The sequence below is a fragment of the Schistocerca cancellata genome, chromosome 2, assembly GCF_023864275.1.
Source record: "Schistocerca cancellata isolate TAMUIC-IGC-003103 chromosome 2, iqSchCanc2.1, whole genome shotgun sequence".
NCBI classification, from domain to species: domain Eukaryota; kingdom Metazoa; phylum Arthropoda; class Insecta; order Orthoptera; family Acrididae; genus Schistocerca; species Schistocerca cancellata.
Genome location: NC_064627.1, coordinates 459,301,835 through 459,321,783, shown reverse-complemented (window position 1 = coordinate 459,321,783; position 19,949 = coordinate 459,301,835). Strand labels below are relative to the sequence as shown.

The 19,949-nt window shown below is 40.1% G+C and overlaps 1 protein-coding gene across 2 annotated transcripts in view; it reads left to right on the top strand.

The window, feature by feature from the left end:
* The window catches only part of LOC126161958 (erlin-1-like), a 39,794-nt gene extending 28,873 nt beyond the window's left edge, over positions 1-10,921 (top strand). For both annotated transcript variants that reach the window (XM_049918141.1, XM_049918142.1), the window contains exons 4-8: positions 6,561-6,669; positions 7,207-7,313; positions 8,068-8,219; positions 8,337-8,518; positions 10,180-10,921. In XM_049918141.1, coding sequence (XP_049774098.1) covers positions 6,561-6,669; positions 7,207-7,313; positions 8,068-8,219; positions 8,337-8,518; positions 10,180-10,421 — 792 coding nt within the window. In that variant the 3' untranslated portion in view covers positions 10,422-10,921. The remainder of the gene's footprint in view (positions 1-6,560; positions 6,670-7,206; positions 7,314-8,067; positions 8,220-8,336; positions 8,519-10,179) is intronic.
* Positions 10,922-19,949: the final 9,028 nt, after the last annotated feature.

The window sequence follows — 19,949 nt, the reverse complement described above, 5'->3', positions numbered from 1 at the left end:
TAGGTGATGTTTGTGACCAAACTGGAGTAGATGGTGGTGGTGGGAGGATGTATGAGACACGTCTTCCATCTAGGTCATATTACAGGAATATGAGCCAGGAGGTAAGGGGTTGGGAGCAGGGGTTGTGTAGGGATGGACAAGTATATAACATTGAGTCACAGTGACCCCGTTCTAGGAATTCAGCAGGACCTCCAGTCACTCCCGAAAACCTTAGGCTCATCCCAGAACCTCTCCTCGGAGTCCATCTCTCTGCTCACCCCTACCACTTCCCACACTCCTACCTTCTACGTGCTTCCTCAAGTCGATAAACCCAATCACCCACGATCCCCCATTTGGCTGGTTACTGTTCCCCTACTGAGAGAATCTCTGCTCTCAACCTATTACTCAGAACCTACTCTACTATATAAAAGACACCAACCATTGCCTCCACTGACTCTCCGCAGTTATTGTCCATTTACCACATGGTGCCCTGCTTGTCACTATTTATGCCATCTCTCTTTACACTAACATCCCTAATGCCCATGGCCTTACCGCTATTCAACACTACCTTTCCCAATGCATGACAGAATCCAAACTGAAAACTCCCTTCGTAGTTACCATGACCAGCTACATCCTCACCTACAGTTACTTCTCCTTTGAAGGCATTGTCTACAAACAAATCCGGGGTATGGCTGTGAGCACCCGCATGGCACTGTCCTGTGCCAAGCTATTCACAGACCATATATAGGACGCCTTCCTGAACAACCAGAATTCTAACCCTTCACCTGGTTCAAATTCATGTATACATTTTTGCGATATGGATTGAGGGTGAGGACACCTTATCCACATTCCTCCAGAACCTCAACAGCTTCTCCCCCATTTGCTTCACCTGGTCCTACTCAACCCAACAAGCCACCTTCCTCAATGATCTCGACCTCAAAGATGGCTACATTAATACCTATGTCCATATTAACTCTACTAACCACAAGCAATATCTCCACTTCGACAGCTTCCACCTGTTCCATACCAAGAAGTCCCTTCCATACAGCCTAGCCATCCATGGTCTTCGCATCTACAGTGACGAGCGGTCCCTTCAGAAATATACTAAGGGTCTCACTGAAGCCTTTACTGACAGTAATTATCTTCCCAACCTTGCACAAATCAAATCTCCTGTGCCTTATCTTTTCAGTCTCCCACCACCTCCCAAAGTCTGTCTGGCCACAGAGCATTCCCCTCGTAACTCAGTACTACCGAGAACTGGAGAAACTGAATTACATTCTCCGCCAGGGTTTCAGTCCATTGAACCTACACGATATACTTGTCCATCCCTACACAACCCTTACTCCTAACCCCTTACCTCCTGGCTTATATCCCTGTAATAGACCCCCACTCCATTCTGGTCACAGACATCAGCTATTTCACCAAATGCAGGGCTGCCTGTGAAACTAGTCATGTGATCTAAAAGCTAAGTTGGAAACACTGTGCTGCATTCTATGTGGGCATGACAACCAACAAGCTGACTGCCTGCATTTGTGCACATGCTCCCGAGAGTGCACGTAGGTGGGTGTGCTTGCATGTGGGTGTGCATGCATCTATTTTCGACAGAGACCTCATTTTCCAAAAGCTTATTTGTGACAGTCTTCTTTTTTGTTCCTACCTGTGACTCAGCATCTTTGCTGTACAGTGAGTAGCAACTTTTCTTTTCATAATATTGCCTCAGTTTTTTTTACACTGTTCATAAATATTCTGTGTGTTCACCCTTTGTCAGATGACACGCATTTAATCAGTAGAGCAGTTTTGCCCATACTCAACACAGCATATCAGGAATGATACTAAGAATTGCTGTTGTTACGCAATTTCATAATTCTTGGGGGTTTTTTGGCACAGGTGAAACATAAACAGTATCCTTGATGTAAATTGCTAGAAAATATTGGACGATGTCAATTCCAGTGACTATAGTGCCCAATTGAGCTGCAACACGACCTATCCAGAGATGTGGTAACATGTCATCCAGATAATCTCGTATGCAATAGTAGAAATATGGACGCTCACCATGGTGTTGAAACATGAAAGCCCTGCTATCAGTTCTAAGTTGTGGTATAAGCCACAACTACAGTGGTCAAGACAGATGCCACCTTTGACTATTGTCTCAGTGAAGGAGGTCCATAGCCTGCATTAGTGGACGTGATACAGAATACGTGAATTTTCTGTCTGCCATATGCATATGGTGTGTTGATTGCTCTTTTCCTAAAGATGAAGTGTCTTTGACATTGGAGATTAATTTGCTTGTGAAGTTATCATTTTCATGATGGTTCTGTATATAAATGTAGAAATACAGAGGGTACAGTTTGTCGTCATGCTTTATGGTTTGCAGGAGCTGTAATTTGTGAACTTAACTCAAAATCACCTCAAAGGATTTTCAAGTTGTTGGTTGAGGGATGGTCAGTTTTGTGCTAGCTCTGTAGGTAGACATTGTGGGACTTCCCATACTGACGTTCCTAACACAGTTAGCTGCCAGTTCTGATGACCAGTCAGCCCTCATGTTTTGCAACACCTGAACAACTATCCTTGAATTTTATGCACCACTCACTGTGCTGTTGTAAACTGGTAGTATGATGTGAAACTTGCTGCGGAAAATCTCTTGGGACATTCACTAATGATTTACAATAGTGCTTTCTCTGCCTGGTTTACCACCATTTCCGCAATTCTGATCAGTAGCACACCTGTCAGCAGTTCTCCAAGCTAACTTGCCAGCTCCACATTAAAAGAAAAACTTAGAGTTTGTCTTGTCTGTCATGTAATGCATTTGTTCCATTATGTTTAGCCATTTACTTATACCACATTTTAAAATGTTTCAAGGACATTATAATATCGTCATCATCATCATCAGTTGAAACTATATTAGCAGGTCCTTATATCTCCATTTCCTTCAATCCATTGCTTCCTCCCTAATGTTGGTATATGTGTTGCCATGCATCACATCATCCAGGATCTGAAATCTCTTCCTCTCTCACCTCCTTACACGTACACTTCCAAGACTTCTTATAAAATTATAAGCAGCTCCTTGTTTCTTAATATATGTCCAATCCAGTTTTGTTTCCTTCTTATTACACCCAGTAATTGTGTTTGCTCTCCCACTCTTCTCAGTACCTCTTCATTTTTCACTTTATCCATCCAACTTATTCTTTCTATCCTTTGCCATGTCCATATTCCAGAAGTCTCAAGCCATGCTCTATCTTTCTTCCTCAATGACAACATTTGAGCATCAGGAAGACACTCTATACAAAACATTTTATTAGCCTTTTCCTCAAATCTTTGTCCATGTTGCTGCAGGAACTTCTCCTTTTCTTATAAAATACCTCTTTCACCATTGCTAGTTTATTTTTAATTTCTGTGCTGCTCTTCCAGCTAGTTTCTTTCTTGCTTCTGAGGTGTTTAAAGCTTTGCACATGTTCTAATACTTACCCATTCAGTCTGTATATAAATTACTAATTGAGTTATAATAAGATTTGGTAACCTACCAGATACTTCAGTTTGAATTTGTTATCATTATCTTCATATTACGCTGTGTAGCTGTATTTGTGACAGCCAAAAAAACTATTGTTGTTTACGGTAGACAAGACACTTAAAAGGAATTACTTCTTAGATATTTCAGAGTTCTAATTATTTTTGAAGTTCAACACAGTGCACTTTACTTTACAGTTAGAAAATCCTGCAGCCAGTCATTAGCGTTTTGTGTGAATTGTGGTATATCCGAAAACTGTACAATAGTTCAGAAATGTGGCAGGAGATGTGTACACACTTCTATGACATCCTTGTTGCTGAAGTTGCTTACCGTCTATTCTAAGTCACTTGTGCTTATCACTTGATGTATCTACAGTAGGCTGCTACACTCAAATTGTTCCTGTGTATTCCATTACCTTCAAAGTACAGTGTTTATTCAAGCATCAAATTACTGATAACGGTTGACATTTGCAAGTTGATTCTTCTGTGCATAAATGGTCAGAAACAGTTAAAGATTTCTATGCTACTCAAACATTTTAGCAATCTTGTGCCACAAGGAACGCTCCAAATCATGCAGAGGTATTCATTTGTTTCTCATGCGCAGCAGCAGTTACTTATAAGTAGATGAACACACGAAGCAAAATTTATTTCTAGTTGCATAATTCAGTTTTTCAAGCAGTTCTTTTTTATTAGAATGTATTGGTGGACAGTGAAATGTGAAATGAACGTTCAGTTCTTGAAACATTGTGCGTCTTACAAATAAAAATTTACGTTTGATACACAGAGGTTACAGCCATTAGAAAACTCCAATACAGTAATTCCTGTTGTACATGCGCACAAATGAAAAACAAAATACCATTGTTAAGTTTGTCTTAGAGCAGTCTTGATTATATTAGGTATTCTCCAGAAAGACATGAGTAATGGTTATTAACAACGTAACTGAAAGATATTACAATAATACCTCATTGGGAAAATTATAGTGACTATTTTGCTTTTATTTACCAGCAGTATTAGTCATCCATTGCATCCCAGTGCAGAAACCTACTGACTATTTGAATAAAATACAAATGAATAAAGCAAGCACATTCTTATTTTCTTACATTCTTCGTTATTATTACTGACTAGATGCTACAGATACACTGTGTACACAGTGTGTCACTCATATTTGAATCTTAAAAAAATAAATTTAATTTATGCTGTGAGGCAATAACAAATCTTTCCACAGAGAAAAAGTACTAAGGTTAAATTTATGTCTTTCTGTAATAACCCAAATGAGGCTGTGGAAAGGAACCAACATAATGACATTAGTGTCTGCTTTTTAAAGGCAAATAATCATTTAAATAAAAATCTGTTTTAATACACCATGTTTTTAAATAGGTCTAAAAAGTATAAAATAATTGAGACATTCTCTGGTATAACGACTTAAGTGAAATCCAAATCGGTCAGTAATTTTTACTTACCGCACTGTCACATCATATAGTCTGAAGCTACAATATTTTATTTATATCTGACTGAAATTTAGTTGCTGAAATATTTAAAACTTCTGATGCTCTGTGGTTTGATATGAGTGTATTTCAGTTGTTATTCCAGAGAACACCTCTCTTTCTCCTAGTCCAGTATAGTTTACTAACCCCGTACTGACAGTCCTAAAAATTTGTAACTGAATTTTTAATGGCTATGAAAGTACTAGAAAGATTCAAAGCAAGAACTGTGGGGTGGGGAGATAATGAGGAGGCTAGCTATTCGTGACATCAATTGTATATTGTATGCATCCCACTTTTTATATTTTGAATCTTAAGAGTATTTTCATAACTATAACAATTCAGTCACAAATTTTGAGGACTATCAATATGGTGGTAGGGATCTGTGTGGGTCTAAGAGAAATTATTTTATAATGTCTAGTCCATTTATGTCAAACATTTTGAAGATTTTGTGACAGGTGTGGGGTATTAAAAAATGCTTTAAAATTAAAATAACCAAAATTAGATAAAAATTTTGCCAGTGTTGACTGGAATACGCTCGTCAGAATCCTGAAGGTAGTGAAGATAAAATACAGGAAGTGGCAGGGGAGTTACACACAGAAGTAAATAGTCTTTGCAGAGGAAAGACTAGTGTGGCCAACCGAAGACAACACCTTGAAACGTGAAACTAGTAACTGTTGATTTAGTTTGTGTAATTGAACCCTGACTTACAGATGGTAAAATTTTGCAGTGCACACTGCCAATTTTGTATATTGTTAAGTTCTGCAAGGATGTGTAAAATCTGTGGTAAAGTTCACTTTCCATCAGCTGAATACCCCAAATGTTTCTATTCTTATAGGCTACCATAAGATAATGAACTTGATTGGAGAATTTTCCTTTAACACAATGGGAAAATAAAATCTAAAAATGAATTTTAAAATATCAGAATTAGTCCACTTAAAGGTCTCTACACCAGGTACAAACAGAATGACTTGCAGTAAAGAAGTCAAAGAATGAGATGAAATAGTAACTATGCTCATGCGTGAGAGTAGCAATATGAAGCAGTTTGTGGAAAATCACACTATCTCTGTCGGTTGCCAACCACATATTGCTAGTTTGTAGCTGCTGCTCAAACAGCTCGGAATCAGAAAGAGCTGGAAGTAATTAGATGTTTCACATTGTGCATACACATTCATATAATGGTTCCAGGTTGCTGTTCAAACAAACCCACTAGGCATTGTGTTTGTGGGAATTATTTTTAACAACCATTCCTGTCATTCTTTGTTCATAAATAATAATTTTGTATTTTTTGTCTATAAATCACATTTTTATTCCTAATTTCATTAATGATGTTTGTGGATACCTTATACCACTCTTACAATTGCCTAATCATAGCACTTTTTCTTTCCTACTTACTATACTGATACATTTTAGTCCCACCAGCTACCTCTGGTTGTGGCTTTAGTAGAAGCTCTGCAGTTTGCCGCCTTTTTTGTGTGATGTTGTTTGGTGTATTTTGCTGACTTGTATTTTGCTATGAATGTAGGTAAACATTTCTGCTAAGAAAGAAATCCTTTATACTGGTTATGATTGTTAATTCAGTATGATGTTTTGCAGGTTACTCTTCAAACTGATGAGGTAAAAAATGTACCATGTGGTACCAGTGGTGGTGTCATGATATATTTTGATCGAATAGAAGTTGTTAATATTCTTAGTGCCTCTAGTGGTAAGTACATCCTCTGACTATGGTTATCCTTTATTTTTTATGAATTTGAATGCTGTGTTAGTGGAATGCTAACATTATTTTCCCACTACTCTTCAAATTTTTCGAATTATTTTCTTGCTTCTCTTCAAATTCAGTAATGACATAAATTTTCCAGACAGTTATTTGTACTGCATAAAATAATAAACAGATAGGATAATCATGGAACAAATTTATTGACTCTTCAAATGTTCCCACTTGGCAAGTTTGTCTGCGTTCCAGTTCTTGTATGCAATTATACGTGTAAGTTAAATGTCCATCTGGGTATTTGGCCCAGAAACACTGGTGTCCCATATTGTATCTGTTCCACTATGCAGTACTAAATATCTTTATGTTTAAGATCCAGTTCCCTGTTCTAATGATTTGTCCTTTGTTTAAGCAGACTGAATAACATCTATTAAATTTGAATAGCAATGTTTAGTGCTTTTAAGATGTCAGTACTCCTTTAAAAAAATTTTCATAATGAAACTAAACTGTTTTCTTCCTGTCTTTCTTTTTCAGTATATGATATTGTAAAAAATTACACTGCTGATTATGATAAGACGTTAATCTTCAATAAAGTACATCATGAACTGAATCAGTTCTGCAGTGTTCACAGTTTACAAGAGGTTTGTTTTTATTGATTGTTTGCTTTTCCTTTGTAAGCTTCAGTTTTTGTGACCTAACACAATTCTTAACACACTTAACACTTAGCTGCAAGAAAGAAGTAAGAGACTACGAAAGGATTGCACTCTTATGGATTTTCTATTTGTATATCAATCTTTACATTAAACAAGCAGTAAAGGAAAAAAAATAATGAAGGAAGTAAAGTTCAGAGAGAAAATAAAAAACTTTGAGGTTGTCCAATGACGATACTGTTATGTCAAAGACAGCAAAGAACTTCGAAGAACCGTAGAATGCAGCGGACAGTGTCTAGAAAGGAGGATACAAGATGAACATCAACAAAAGCAAGGATGTAGGTTGCTGTAGGTATTCGGAGACGAAGAGGCTTGCACGGGGTAGAGTAATGTGGAAAATTGCATAAAACCAGTTTTCGGATTGAAGACAATAACAGTAACACAATTTATCATATGTACTGTTGTACTTAGATTATCATGTGAGAAAACATTTTAGACACTAATACTAAATCATATGTCATTCATTTGTATTTACACTCCATGAAGCTGCTTATTGATCATTGTTAAATGACAATGTACCTAATGCACTGTCTCATATTTGGAGAAACAGTAGCATAGGAAAGATTTTTATTAACTGACAAATGGAAGAATAAATACGAAATTCACCTTCACCTTCAGTGAAGTATTTGTATGCATTTCATAATATGAAAGTTACTCAGCAGTATCTCTTCTGTTTTATTTTTAGGTATATATTGATCTGTTTGATCAAATTGATGAGAACTTGAAAGTTGCTCTACAGAGAGATTTGAATGAAATGGCACCTGGGTTATTTATTCAAGCTGTGCGTGTTACCAAGCCAAAAATTCCAGAAGCAATTAGGAAAAATTATGAACTCATGTACGTATGTGACAGTGAAGTGAAAGTAATGTAGTTTACAACTACAAGATATGTTTATGCATTAAATTAATAAATTTTCATTGTATACAAATTGCATGTGAAATGCTTAATTTGCAGGGAAGCAGAAAAGACTAAACTTTTAATTGCTGTCCAACGTCAAAAAGTAGTAGAAAAAGATGCTGAGACAGAGCGGAAGAAAGCTATCATAGATGCAGAAAAAGAAGCTGTTGTAGCAAAAATTCAGTTTGAACAGAAAATCATGGAAAAAGAATCTCTTCAAAGAATGTCGCAGATTGAAGGTTTGCTATGTTCTGTTATAAACTGTCAATTATTAGATTGTACACTCCTGGAAATTGAAATAAGAACACCGTGAATTCATTGTCCCAGGAAGGGGAAACTTTATTGACACATTCCTGGCGTCAGATACATCACATGATCACACTGACAGAACCACAGGCACATAGACACAGGCAACAGAGCATGCACAATGTCGGCACTAGTACAGTGTATATCCACCTTTCGCAGCAATGCAGGCTGCTATTCTCCCATGGAGACGATCGTAGAGATGCTGGATGTAGTCCTGTGGAACGGCTTGCCATGCCATTTCCACCTGGCGCCTCAGTTGGACCAGCGTTCGTGCTGGACGTGCAGACCGCGTGAGACGACGCTTCATCCAGTCCCAAACATGCTCAATGGGGGACAGATCCGGAGATCTTGCTGGCCAGGGTAGTTGACTTACACCTTCTAGAGCACGTTGGGTGGCACGGCATACATGCGGACGTGCATTGTCCTGTTGGAACAGCAAGTTCCCTTGACGGTCTAGGAATGGTAGAACGATGGGTTCGATGACGGTTTGGATGTACCGTGCACTATTCAGTGTCCCCTCGACGATCACCAGTGGTGTACGGCCAGTGTAGGAGATTGCTCCCCACACCATGGTGCCGGGTGTTGGCCCTGTGTGCCTCGGTCTTATGCAGTCCTGATTGTGGCGCTCACCTGCACGGCGCCAAACACGCATACGACCATCATTGGCACCAAGGCAGAAGCGACTCTCATCGCTGAAGACGACACATCTCCATTCGTCCCTCCATTCACGCCTGTCGCAACACCACTGGAGGCGGGCTGCACGATGTTGGGGCGTGAGCGGAAGACGGCCTAACGGTGTGCGGGACCGTAGCCCAGCTTCATGGAGACGGTTGCGAATGGTCCTCGCCAATACCCCAGGATCAACAGTGTCCCTAATTTGCTGGGAAGTGGCGGTGCGGTCCCCTACGGCACTGCGTAGGATCCTACGGTCTTGGCGTGCGTCGCTGCGGTCCGGTCCCAGGTCGACGGGCACGTGCACCTTCCGCCGACCACTGGCGACAACATCGATGTACTGTGGAGACCTCACGCCCCACGTGTTGAGCAATTCGGCGGTACGTCTACCCGGCCTCCCGCATGCCCACTATACGCCCTCACTCAAAGTCCGTCAACTGCACATACGGTTCACGTCCACGCTGTCGCGGCATGCTACCAGTGTTAAAGACTGCGATGGAGCTCCGTATGCCACGGCAAACTGGCTGACACTGACGGCGGCGGTGCACAAATGCTGCGCAGCTAGCGCCGTTCGACGGCCAACACCGAGGTTCCTGGTGTGTCCGCTGTGCCGTGCGTGTGATCATTGCTTGTACAGCCCTCTCGCAGTGTCCGGAGCAAGTATGGTGGGTCTGACACACCGGTGTCAATGTGTTCTTTTTTCCATTTCCAGGAGTGTATTTCTGTTAAAAGCTCTTTCAGTAATAAATTGCATAGACTGTCCTTCATATTACTCCAAACAATAATGGAAAACCAATAATGGCACACAAAGTTTCTAATAATGAGATTATTTACTTTGTTTTTACAGATGCAAGTAGAAAAATCAGTCTCTTAGAGTAATATCTTCTCAAACAGTAAATTTTCCTTTTTTTCTTTTTTCCAGATGAAATGCATCTAGCAAAACAGAAGAGTATTGCAGATGCAGAATTTTACAATCTGCACAAGCAAGCAGAAGCCAATAAATTACTTTTAACAAAAGAATATCTAGAACTGAAAAAATATGACTCTATAAGTCATAACAACAAAATTTATTATGGATCAGAGATTCCTGATATGTTTGTTCATGGTGGCTGCCGGAATAGTGATGATACGGATAACATTCATAAACCGGTTCCCAACGAATGATTTGCCTTTAACACATTGTGAACAGAGAGTATAGTTCCTGATCATATCAACATGTGAGAATTTTCTAAACATTTTTGTGCCCAGTTATATCTGTGAGATTGAAATGTGTGTGGATCTCTGTGTGTGTTTGTGACTGGAGTTTGAGTACAGGAGAGGAACAAATTTTATATCACTCTTTGTGGTTTCAGACTGTTAGCATTTGTTAAACCTGTTCTTAAAACAGGGTAGGTGAAAGTTCTTGTGCCTTCTGAGATGTTATAGATACTCTGTTTTATATCCTTTACACATAAATTCCTTTTTTTTTAGTAAATGCAGTATTTATTGACAGAACAGCTGAGTCATTAGAAAGTTGTGAATGGCACTTTGTATTGTTTCTTTGTCATTCTGCATTTGACTGCCCTTTCGGAATCTCACAAAATACATTGTCGTTCGGTTTTTCCTCAGTTTTTGAGTAATAGACAAACTTGTTGATAAAAATAAAAATAATTTTAAATTTTGTAGCTATTTAGTATAATTTACCACCATTAATATGTACCACCAGGAACTAATTTATTTCAGCAACTTGCTCAACACCCTTCTGGCTTATACAGGCTCAGAGCGTAAGTTGTCTGAAGCATTTAGATGATGTCGGTGAACTAATTATGAAGATTTGTCACTAAAAATAGTACTGGTACATAAAAATGAGAAATGTTTTGAACAAACCTGCCCTTTTTATAGTAAACTAAAAATTGGTGAAATGGAGAGACGCAGAAGAAGAAGAGTTGCCAAAGTAATACACGTGACGGACCTGTTTACTTTTTAGTAGTGTTTACACTAGATAACACAGAGGAATATTAGCTCTTTGAAAGTTTCCAGTCCTAAAGTGTTTGAATATTTTGGAGCCTATCTTAATCTGCAGTCTTTAATATATGCACTTTTTTTTTAAGTCTAAACTGCTGCTGAGTAATGCCAATGCATTTTACAGTTATTTTGATGAAGCCCTACACAAAAATTATAAGATTTGGAATTTTTAACATTTAATTAGGAATAGTTGCCTTGTGACTTGGTAGCTTTATGGACAAATTTAAAAGATAAAGAATGATTTGCCTCAGCTCTTTATTGAAAGAAAACTAGTACTGAGGTAGATAAATTGGAAGATCAATGTTTCGACAAATAATTCATTATTAGGGTGGGAAGCTCTGCAACACACTTTCAACTTCGTGTTGCCATTTGTCAAGGCAGCTGTCTCAGATAAGTCTGTAGCATCAGACCTGAAATCAGTGACTGGATGTATCATAGCCCAATAAAGCATATGCTGTGTTGATATTCAATCCCAATCCAGATTCCATCATCACAGTATTGATGGTAGCCTCACATTTGTGAACAACATGGTTTAATAGCGCCTTCCATGTTAAATTTTTCTCAACAAGAAATCCTTTGTATTCGAAAGTTGTCTCTATAGGAAAGTGGTATAATCCAAACACAATTACGTCTGGCAGAGTTGCTGTGCACTTAAAAAACATTACTGTAAATGATTATGCAGTGGAGATTTTCACTCTTCATGTACACCATTGTTGGAGTGTGAATGTCAGATGTTCCCCATTACCTCTTAAAACAGTACGCACCACAAAAATAAACATATAATATCAATAGTGTGCCTTATGGATTACAATAGTGGTTAATGAGATGAGGCCTTATTTTGCTGAAGGTACAGGACACTAATTGGTTGCTGTAAGAAAAAAGATACACATTATTTCACAGAATTTCCTGTATTGCTTTCCAATTAAAGACACTGGCAGAGGTACCAGGTGCCCCATTTTATCCCTTTCAAACATTCCCATAAGAGGATACTTACACCGCGTACCTGAATGACATTCTGTTGGCAAACAGAGGAATCACCTCATGGTTTTTGATGTTTTGTACTGTGCCATGTATCTGATGTATACCACAAATTGTCAGTCCAAGTGAGCTTTCCACATGCATAAACTGCCCAATGGCAGTGTTCTTACACCCACAGTAGTCTTTGTTCAGTGCGCATAGATAAGTGGGATGGTGGTGATATATCCCGTAACAAGGTCATTCTAGATGGATTTGCTGCTCTCCAGTTGTTGTTGTTGTTGTTGTTGTTGTTGTAGCACAGCATTGAAGTTCAATTGATTTGCATTAGTCTGATGCTGATGTATTTGCTATTACAATCTGCCAGCAGCAGTTCGCTGTTGCAGTGCTGGTTTTCCCTAAATTGAGGTACCCGTAATACATCCTTGTGTTGATGGCATCTAAAAGACCCAATGCCTACATATTTCATGATAGTTGGAGGTGGTCAGTGGATGAATTTTGACTGGTGAGTGAGTTGTTCATTATGACTAGTGCACTCGCTTTCAGTTCCCTTTAGAATTACTGTGGGTGGTGATGGATAGTCAGAGGCTGACTAAAGGAGATGGTCATTTTAAGAAAGGCTGTGATGGACTTTCGTAATGTATGTCCCAGCGTACTTACGAAGTCACATAGAGCAACCCTTTTTTCTTACTTATGAATCTGCAGACATTATAAGGGACATTCATTAAGTCCGTAGAAAAGATAGAAAAACATATTATTTTGGGAATTTTTCTGTTTTTTAGCGTAGTCCCGTTTTAACTCAGTACACTTTTCCAAGTGTGGCTTCAACTTTTTTAAGCTGTCCAAAAAGTGGGATTTCAAGCATACCGTATCTTTAATGATTCAGTGCACTCGACATATCTACTGCCAGGATTTGGGCAGTAGGCTAGTCTTAAGCCTTTACTTCCTATCATGCTGTTCAACAACTCTTAGTAAATAAAACACATCTATAGAACATAGAATGCATGGCACAATAAGGGGAATTTTCCTTGAATGAATGATCCCAATGTTTAGCCAATGGCCCAGAAAATACACTCAAAAAATGTCAGGTGTACTTCTCGCTCTGGTTTGAACTCGCAAAATTGTTTGGAAAAACTTGTTCTATTTCCTAGTTGCAATTCCTCACCTTACAATCCACTACCACTCATTAGTTGCTGCTTATTTATCTCTTAATTAGTTTTCTTGAGCATGTCCCAGATTTTATGGAATTTCTCCCCATGTCCATCTGAGTGGGCAGGAGATGGGAATAACTGTTAAATCCAATTCTTTGGTTTGTTGTAGTATAGTCAACCTCGATTTTGTGTCTGAGATTTGCTGTTTTACTATTTCATATTACTCTTTCGTAAATTGTTAACATTTTATTATGTCATTTATATCAAGAAATTATTCATTGACCATATTTTTACTGTATTGCACTATTTATGTACCTTGTCATGTAACTCTTCAGTTAACATCTTGATTGCAACTCTGTAATTTTGGCATTTATTTCATTTTTACTCTTGCCAAGATTCCCTAATACGTGCCTGTAAACTTGTTTTCATCTTTCCAAATTCGGTTCTTCAGTTAGTAATACAGAATGTTAGAGAGTTTTGATAGTTTCATTTTGTTCTTTAAATCAGCTGTACTCTTACTCAAATCCTATAACCGCCCAGGGACACTTATTGCCTTGTCTTGGTTATTGCTGACATGCACTAAAAAAATAAGTACATGTGACTGTAGGCTTTCCCGGCGTAAACTATTGATGAAGGTTTCACGGGTCTTCAGCCGGGTGGTAGCGTTGATATCTCACGACGTTTCGGGAAGTGTCATACTACCCATCTTCTGACGAAGTGTCAAGATTCGCAGGGAGCGGGCTATTTATATACGCGGTCACCCCCTCCACTAGACCTTGGGTGGCTGCAGTGGTCCAGCGGCATGTGCGCGGTGGTGAGGATGGCGGTCGCTCCCGGCGGCCGCGTTCGCTTGTTGGTGTAAGCATTCTGTTTGTGTCTGCGGCGGAGGACATTGACAGGCGTGCTCCTGACGGACTGCCGCTATCGCCGGGTTCCATGCTGCGCTGAGTTGGTATCCCTCGTGTCTGTTGACCAGATTCTCGTGAATCCTTATTTCTATGGATTCTTTGATCACGCTTTCCCAATAGCCAGATTCTCGGCACAGTAACTTCGTGTTTTCGAAGTTGAAGGTGTGTTCTTCATTGATGCTGTGTTCCGCTATGGCTGATTTTTCTGTGTGGCCTAGTCGCACACATCTGATATGTTCTTTGCAGCGTTTAGATATGCAGCGCTGTGTTGGTCCAATGTATTGCTTTCCGCCTTTGCATGGTATACTGTATACTCCTGGTGTGTTAAGGTTCAGCGCGTCTTTGGCAGAACCTAGGAGCTCCCTCGTCTTCGGTGGTGGTCGGAGAATGGTTTTGATCTTGTATTTTCCCAGAAGTCGTGCAATTTTGGCCGAGAACGGACCCACGTACAGAAGGAAAGCGAGTCGTTTATCTTCTTCTTCTCCTTCATTATTTTCTTCTGGGGTTCTCACTGCTTCTTTCTTTCTTTTAAGCGCCCTGTTAATCTGCGTTCTACTGTAGCCATTTTGTTGGAAGACTTCTCTCAGGTGTTGCAGCTCGGATGGTAGGCTGTCTTTGTCGCAGACGGTGCTGGCGCGCGCCCTGTGTACCAGGGTGGTCAATACTGTTTGTCTTTGTGCTGGATGGTGGCAGCTTGTTGCATGAAGGTATAGATCTGTATGTTTTCTTCCTATGTACTATATGGCCTAGTGATCCATCTGCCTTCCTCTTAATTAAAATATCAAGGAAGGGGAGGCATCCATTTTCTTCCATTTCCATTGTAAATTTTAGGTTCGGATGGATGCTGTTGAGGTGTTCAAGAAACTCATCTAGTGCCTGTTTGCCATGTACCCACACGACAAAAGTGTCGTTGACATAGTGGAAGAAGTGCTTCGGTTTCTGTCTGGCAGTTTGAAGGGCCACCTCCTCCAAATGTTCCATATAGAGGTTTGCAATCACAGGAGCCAATGGGCAGCCCATCGCCACACCGTCGATCTGCTCGAAGAATTCCCCGTTGCACTGAAAGTACGTGGTTGTTAGTGCGTGTTTGAAGAGGCTGACTGTTTGTGGTTCAAAGTGCTGGGTTAAAAGTGCCAAGGAGTCTTGAAGAGGCACTTTCGTGAAAAGCGATGTCACGTCGAAGCTCACGAGTAGGTCTTTCCTTTGCAGTCGCATGTCCCTGAGTATTTTTACGAATTCGGCTGAGTTTCTCACATGGTGGCTGCAGTGTCCCACAAGGGATTTGAGCAGTGTCACTAGGTATTTAGCAAGTTCATAACTGTGAGAGTTGATGGAGTCCACAATCGGTCTCAGATCTACCCCTTCCTTATGGATCTTGGGGAGTCCATAGAGACGTGGTATCGCTGGAGCTCTGGGGTACAGTCACTTCTTCATTTGCTCTGTTAAGTCCGATTTCTTCAGCAGAGCTATAGTCTTTCTACTCATCGTTGGGGTTGGATCCTTCTTCAGCCTCTTGTAGGCCTCGTCTTGTATCAGAAGGTTTATTTTCTGTCGGTACTCGGCAGTAGTTAACAGCACTGTAGCGTTCTCTTTGTCCGCTGGTAGGATCGTTATCAGGGTCATCTCTAAGGGACCAGAGAGCTGCTCGTTCTTCCGCAGATATGTTATTTTTAGGCAGTCGAGATCTGTCGATTATTCTGCAAGTTTCCCCTCTTACTTCCTCGGCTTCCTCCTTTGGAAGCCCTCGTACTACTTCTTCCACGCCACTTATAATGTCTCGTTTCGGGATTGTTCTGGGGACGGGGACGAAATTCAGTCCTTTTTTGAGGACTGTGATTGTGGCAGCATCTGGTTCTTTTCCAGTCAAATTGACCACGGCTCTGGTATCATTCATCTCCTTTTTTGTCATCTGAGTCCCGGCTAATCTGCCGAATTTTCCGAGTTGTTTAGATGTAGAGCCCCGTTTATGCACCTCACTGTTGGAGTAAGTGCTGCAGTCGACCCATTCCCACAGATAGGCTGGTAATGTCCCTGCCAGTTTTAGGAGCTCCTAGGTTCTGCCAAAGAACCTTAACACACCAGGAGTATACAGTATACCATGCGAATGCAGAAAGTACACTACCACAGGATTCTAATTGGGGCGAGTTTGGTGTACACCTTCTAACATATTAGAAGGTTTGTACTGTTAGGTGTCGAACCTGATGCAGTCACTTGCATAACACGATATTTCAACAGCATAGTTTGCCAACATCTTCAGGTAATAACTGTAGAATAAGTAATTTTGCTACATCCTGCCTCCTTAAGACTCTTATCGCCCCCCTATCCTTTTCTCCACTGCTAGTTGCACACTGTCACCTCAATACATCAGAGTCTGCAACTGCGGCCGACGCTGGAGTTAGCAGCACTGCTGACTCAGTTAAGTGAAGAAATTCACCCAATAAGCATGTTTGTTTATATATAAAAGCTGACTTAGGAATTTTCCTTTGTGTAAGACTGCTTGTACTAGATCGTGTATAGATTTAGAGTTCTATGTTCACATATTTTACTGTTCGCGTCGCTTCTTCTGCGTAATCTTTGGTTGATTGTATCTTTACACGTTTGTATTGTGATGTATTGTAACATTCTAAACATTCCCAAGTGCAGTGATAAACTAGTATTTTTATTGTTAATTTTAGTCTTAAATTAAATTGAGCTCTTTTAAAATTTTCAAAGACTAGAGACTTATCCTTGTAAAAGGATCTTCCTCTAATTTCATTGTACAATTACTTGAGAAATATCTTTAAGAATTTTCGGAAGCTGCAATTATCCATTGCATAATGTACGAGCAATTTGTAACTAATCGGGGTGCGTAATGTCATTACTGTAGCAGATTTTTCCAACTGAAATTTTGTGTTACATCTAGTTTTCCCTTAAAGTGGAATAGCCCTAGATATTATCTTTATTTGTCATAAATTACCTCCATTTTAGAGTTTGCTAGTAAGTATAATTAACGTCAAAACACTTTAGGAAACTAGTAATTTTTACCACAGGTTTTGTGTTGCCTTAAGAAATCTTGTTTGTGTATCTGCTTCAATTCTTGTTGGGAATTAGCAACTTTTTAGCTCAACAGATTAAAAGATATTCAGCAGGTGTAATTTAAAGTCATTTGTTCACTGCCTTGTACTACATTGCACCAGCCAAAACGCAGAACTGGAAATTACCCTGACTACTGTCAAGCAATTGAAAGCTGCTGTGAATCGGTGTGTTGGAAGGGCTCCTGAAAGTCGGGCTTATGCTACCTGTACCAAAGGTACCTCAAGTACTATCCTCTCCTGTGGATCCTGCCTCCTCTGCAGAAAGTACACGATCTGTCATTACCCATCAACTTGACTGTGAGTGGAGTGTTAATGGTAGATCTACACGTCTTCTAGAGGGTGGATGGGGACCACGAAGGACTCAAGGTGTTGTACTGATCCCTCGCACCAACAAGTTTGAGGTGCTGTCTTTCACTGAAACTGGGCCAGTGGGACACATTCACTTGTTTTGGGGAAACCTGTTTCATCGAGTGTCAGGAGGAGACAAACGTGAAAGGGTAGGTGTCTATTAATCATCAGCAGTTCCAACGTATGGTGAATGATGGTACCTCTTAGGTAAATGGCAACAAGGGACAGGAAAGGCCAACAGGTGCACTCACAGTGTATGCCTGGGGGTTGCATTCATCGTTTTGAAGGGGCTATTCCAGCAGTCATTGAGAGAACAGGGTGCAACCATCTGCAGATTGTGGCACACATTGAAACAAATGATGCCATTTGTCTGGGCACTGAGGTCATTCTCGGATCATTCCGACAACTGGCAGAGATGGTTGAGAAGGCCAGCCTTGCACATGGAGTTTTGACGGAGCTCACAATTTGTAGTAATTTTCCCAGAAGTGATCATGGCCCTTTGTTTCTGAGTCAAGAGGAGGGATTGAACTGGAGACTTCGAAAGTTCTGTGAAAAGCTAGGCTGTGACTTGGCTGGACTTGAGCCATAGGGTTGAGAACTGTAGGTTCCCCCTAAGTAGATCAGGTGTGCACTACATATCAGAGGCTGCTACTGTGTGTGGGCTGCACACCCTTTTTTTAGATGGTCCTCCATCCAATCCATATGACAACAGCTGTAGGGTAGGAAACCCAGAAGTATCAGTGTAAGATAAAAAAAAATGCCTCCCAAATGTAAGAGTATTAAAATCCTAATGGTAACAGCAGAAGCATTTGCAAGGAAGTGCCAGAGTTTGAAGCACTCATGAAAAGCAGTGACGCTCATGTAATACTAGGTACAAAAAGCTGGTTGAAACCTGATGTAAGATTTTAGGAAAAAATTTAAATTTATATTGAAAGGATAGGCAAATGGGAAATGGAGGTGGTGTATTTGTTGCAGTAGACAAAAAACTCGAATCCGCCTAGATAGAATTTTTGAAGCTGCATGAGAGATGTTTGGGCCGGACTCAGTACTAGGGGTGAGCATAAAATGCTAACTGGGTCTTTCTATTGCCCACCATACACATCTGATGTACCTGAAAATTTCAGAGAAACTCAGTTCACTTGTACTAAGTTCCCCAGTCGTACTGTAATCATCGGTGGAGACTAATCGTCCGACAATTAACTGGGAAAATTTCAACTTTGTTAGTTGTGGGTGTGATGAGACAACCTGTAAAACTTCATTAAATGTCTCTTCCGAAAACTACCTAGAACAAATACTTAGGCACCCCACTCGTGACGAAAATATATTGGATTTAATGGCAACAAATAGACAAGACCTCTTTCAGGATGTCCACATCGAAACTGGTATTTGTGGCCATGATGCGGTTGTGGCAACAGAGATTACCAAAATGCAAAGGAAAAAACTAAAACACGCAGAGCAGTCGGTAATTCCATATCTCAATGAGGAACTTGAAACTTTAAGCACAGGTCAGGGGAGCATAAAAGTTCAAAAAAATGAGTGACCATGGATTGGATAGATTGTACCCAGTAGAACAATTCATAATGGGAGGGAACCTCCAGGGTATACAGTCTCTGTAAAGAAACCTCTAAACAAAAGGAGAGATACTGAATGAAATGTGTTTGGGTGTCAAGAGAGCAATGTGTTATGCCTTCAGTGACAATCGTAGCAGAATGTTGTCAAATGCTATTTCAAAAATTCACAGAAATTCTGGTCATATGTAAAGTGGCACCAGAGTTAGTGTTCAGTCGCTAGTGAGTGAGACGAACTGAAATTGAGGATAGCAAAGCAAAAGCTGAAATGCTTAATTCCATGTTCCTTTACAAAGGAAAACCAGGCAAATTCCCCCGGTTTAATCCTCGTACCACTGAAAAGATCAGTGAAATTAGTATTAGTGACAGTGGTGTTGAGAAACAGCTGACATCGCTAAAATTGAACAAAGCCCCAGGGCTTGATGGAATCCCTGTCAGATTCTATATTTAGTTAGCCCCTCTTCTAACTATAGTCAATCATATATCCCTTGAAAGAAAACCAAGCCCAATTATTGGAAAACAGAACAGATCACACCCATCTACAAAATCGGTAGTGGAAGTGATCCACAAAACTACTGTCAGTATCCTTGACTTCAATTTGTTGTAGAATTTGGAACACATTCTGAGCTGAAACATAATGAGGTATCTTGAACAGAATGACCTT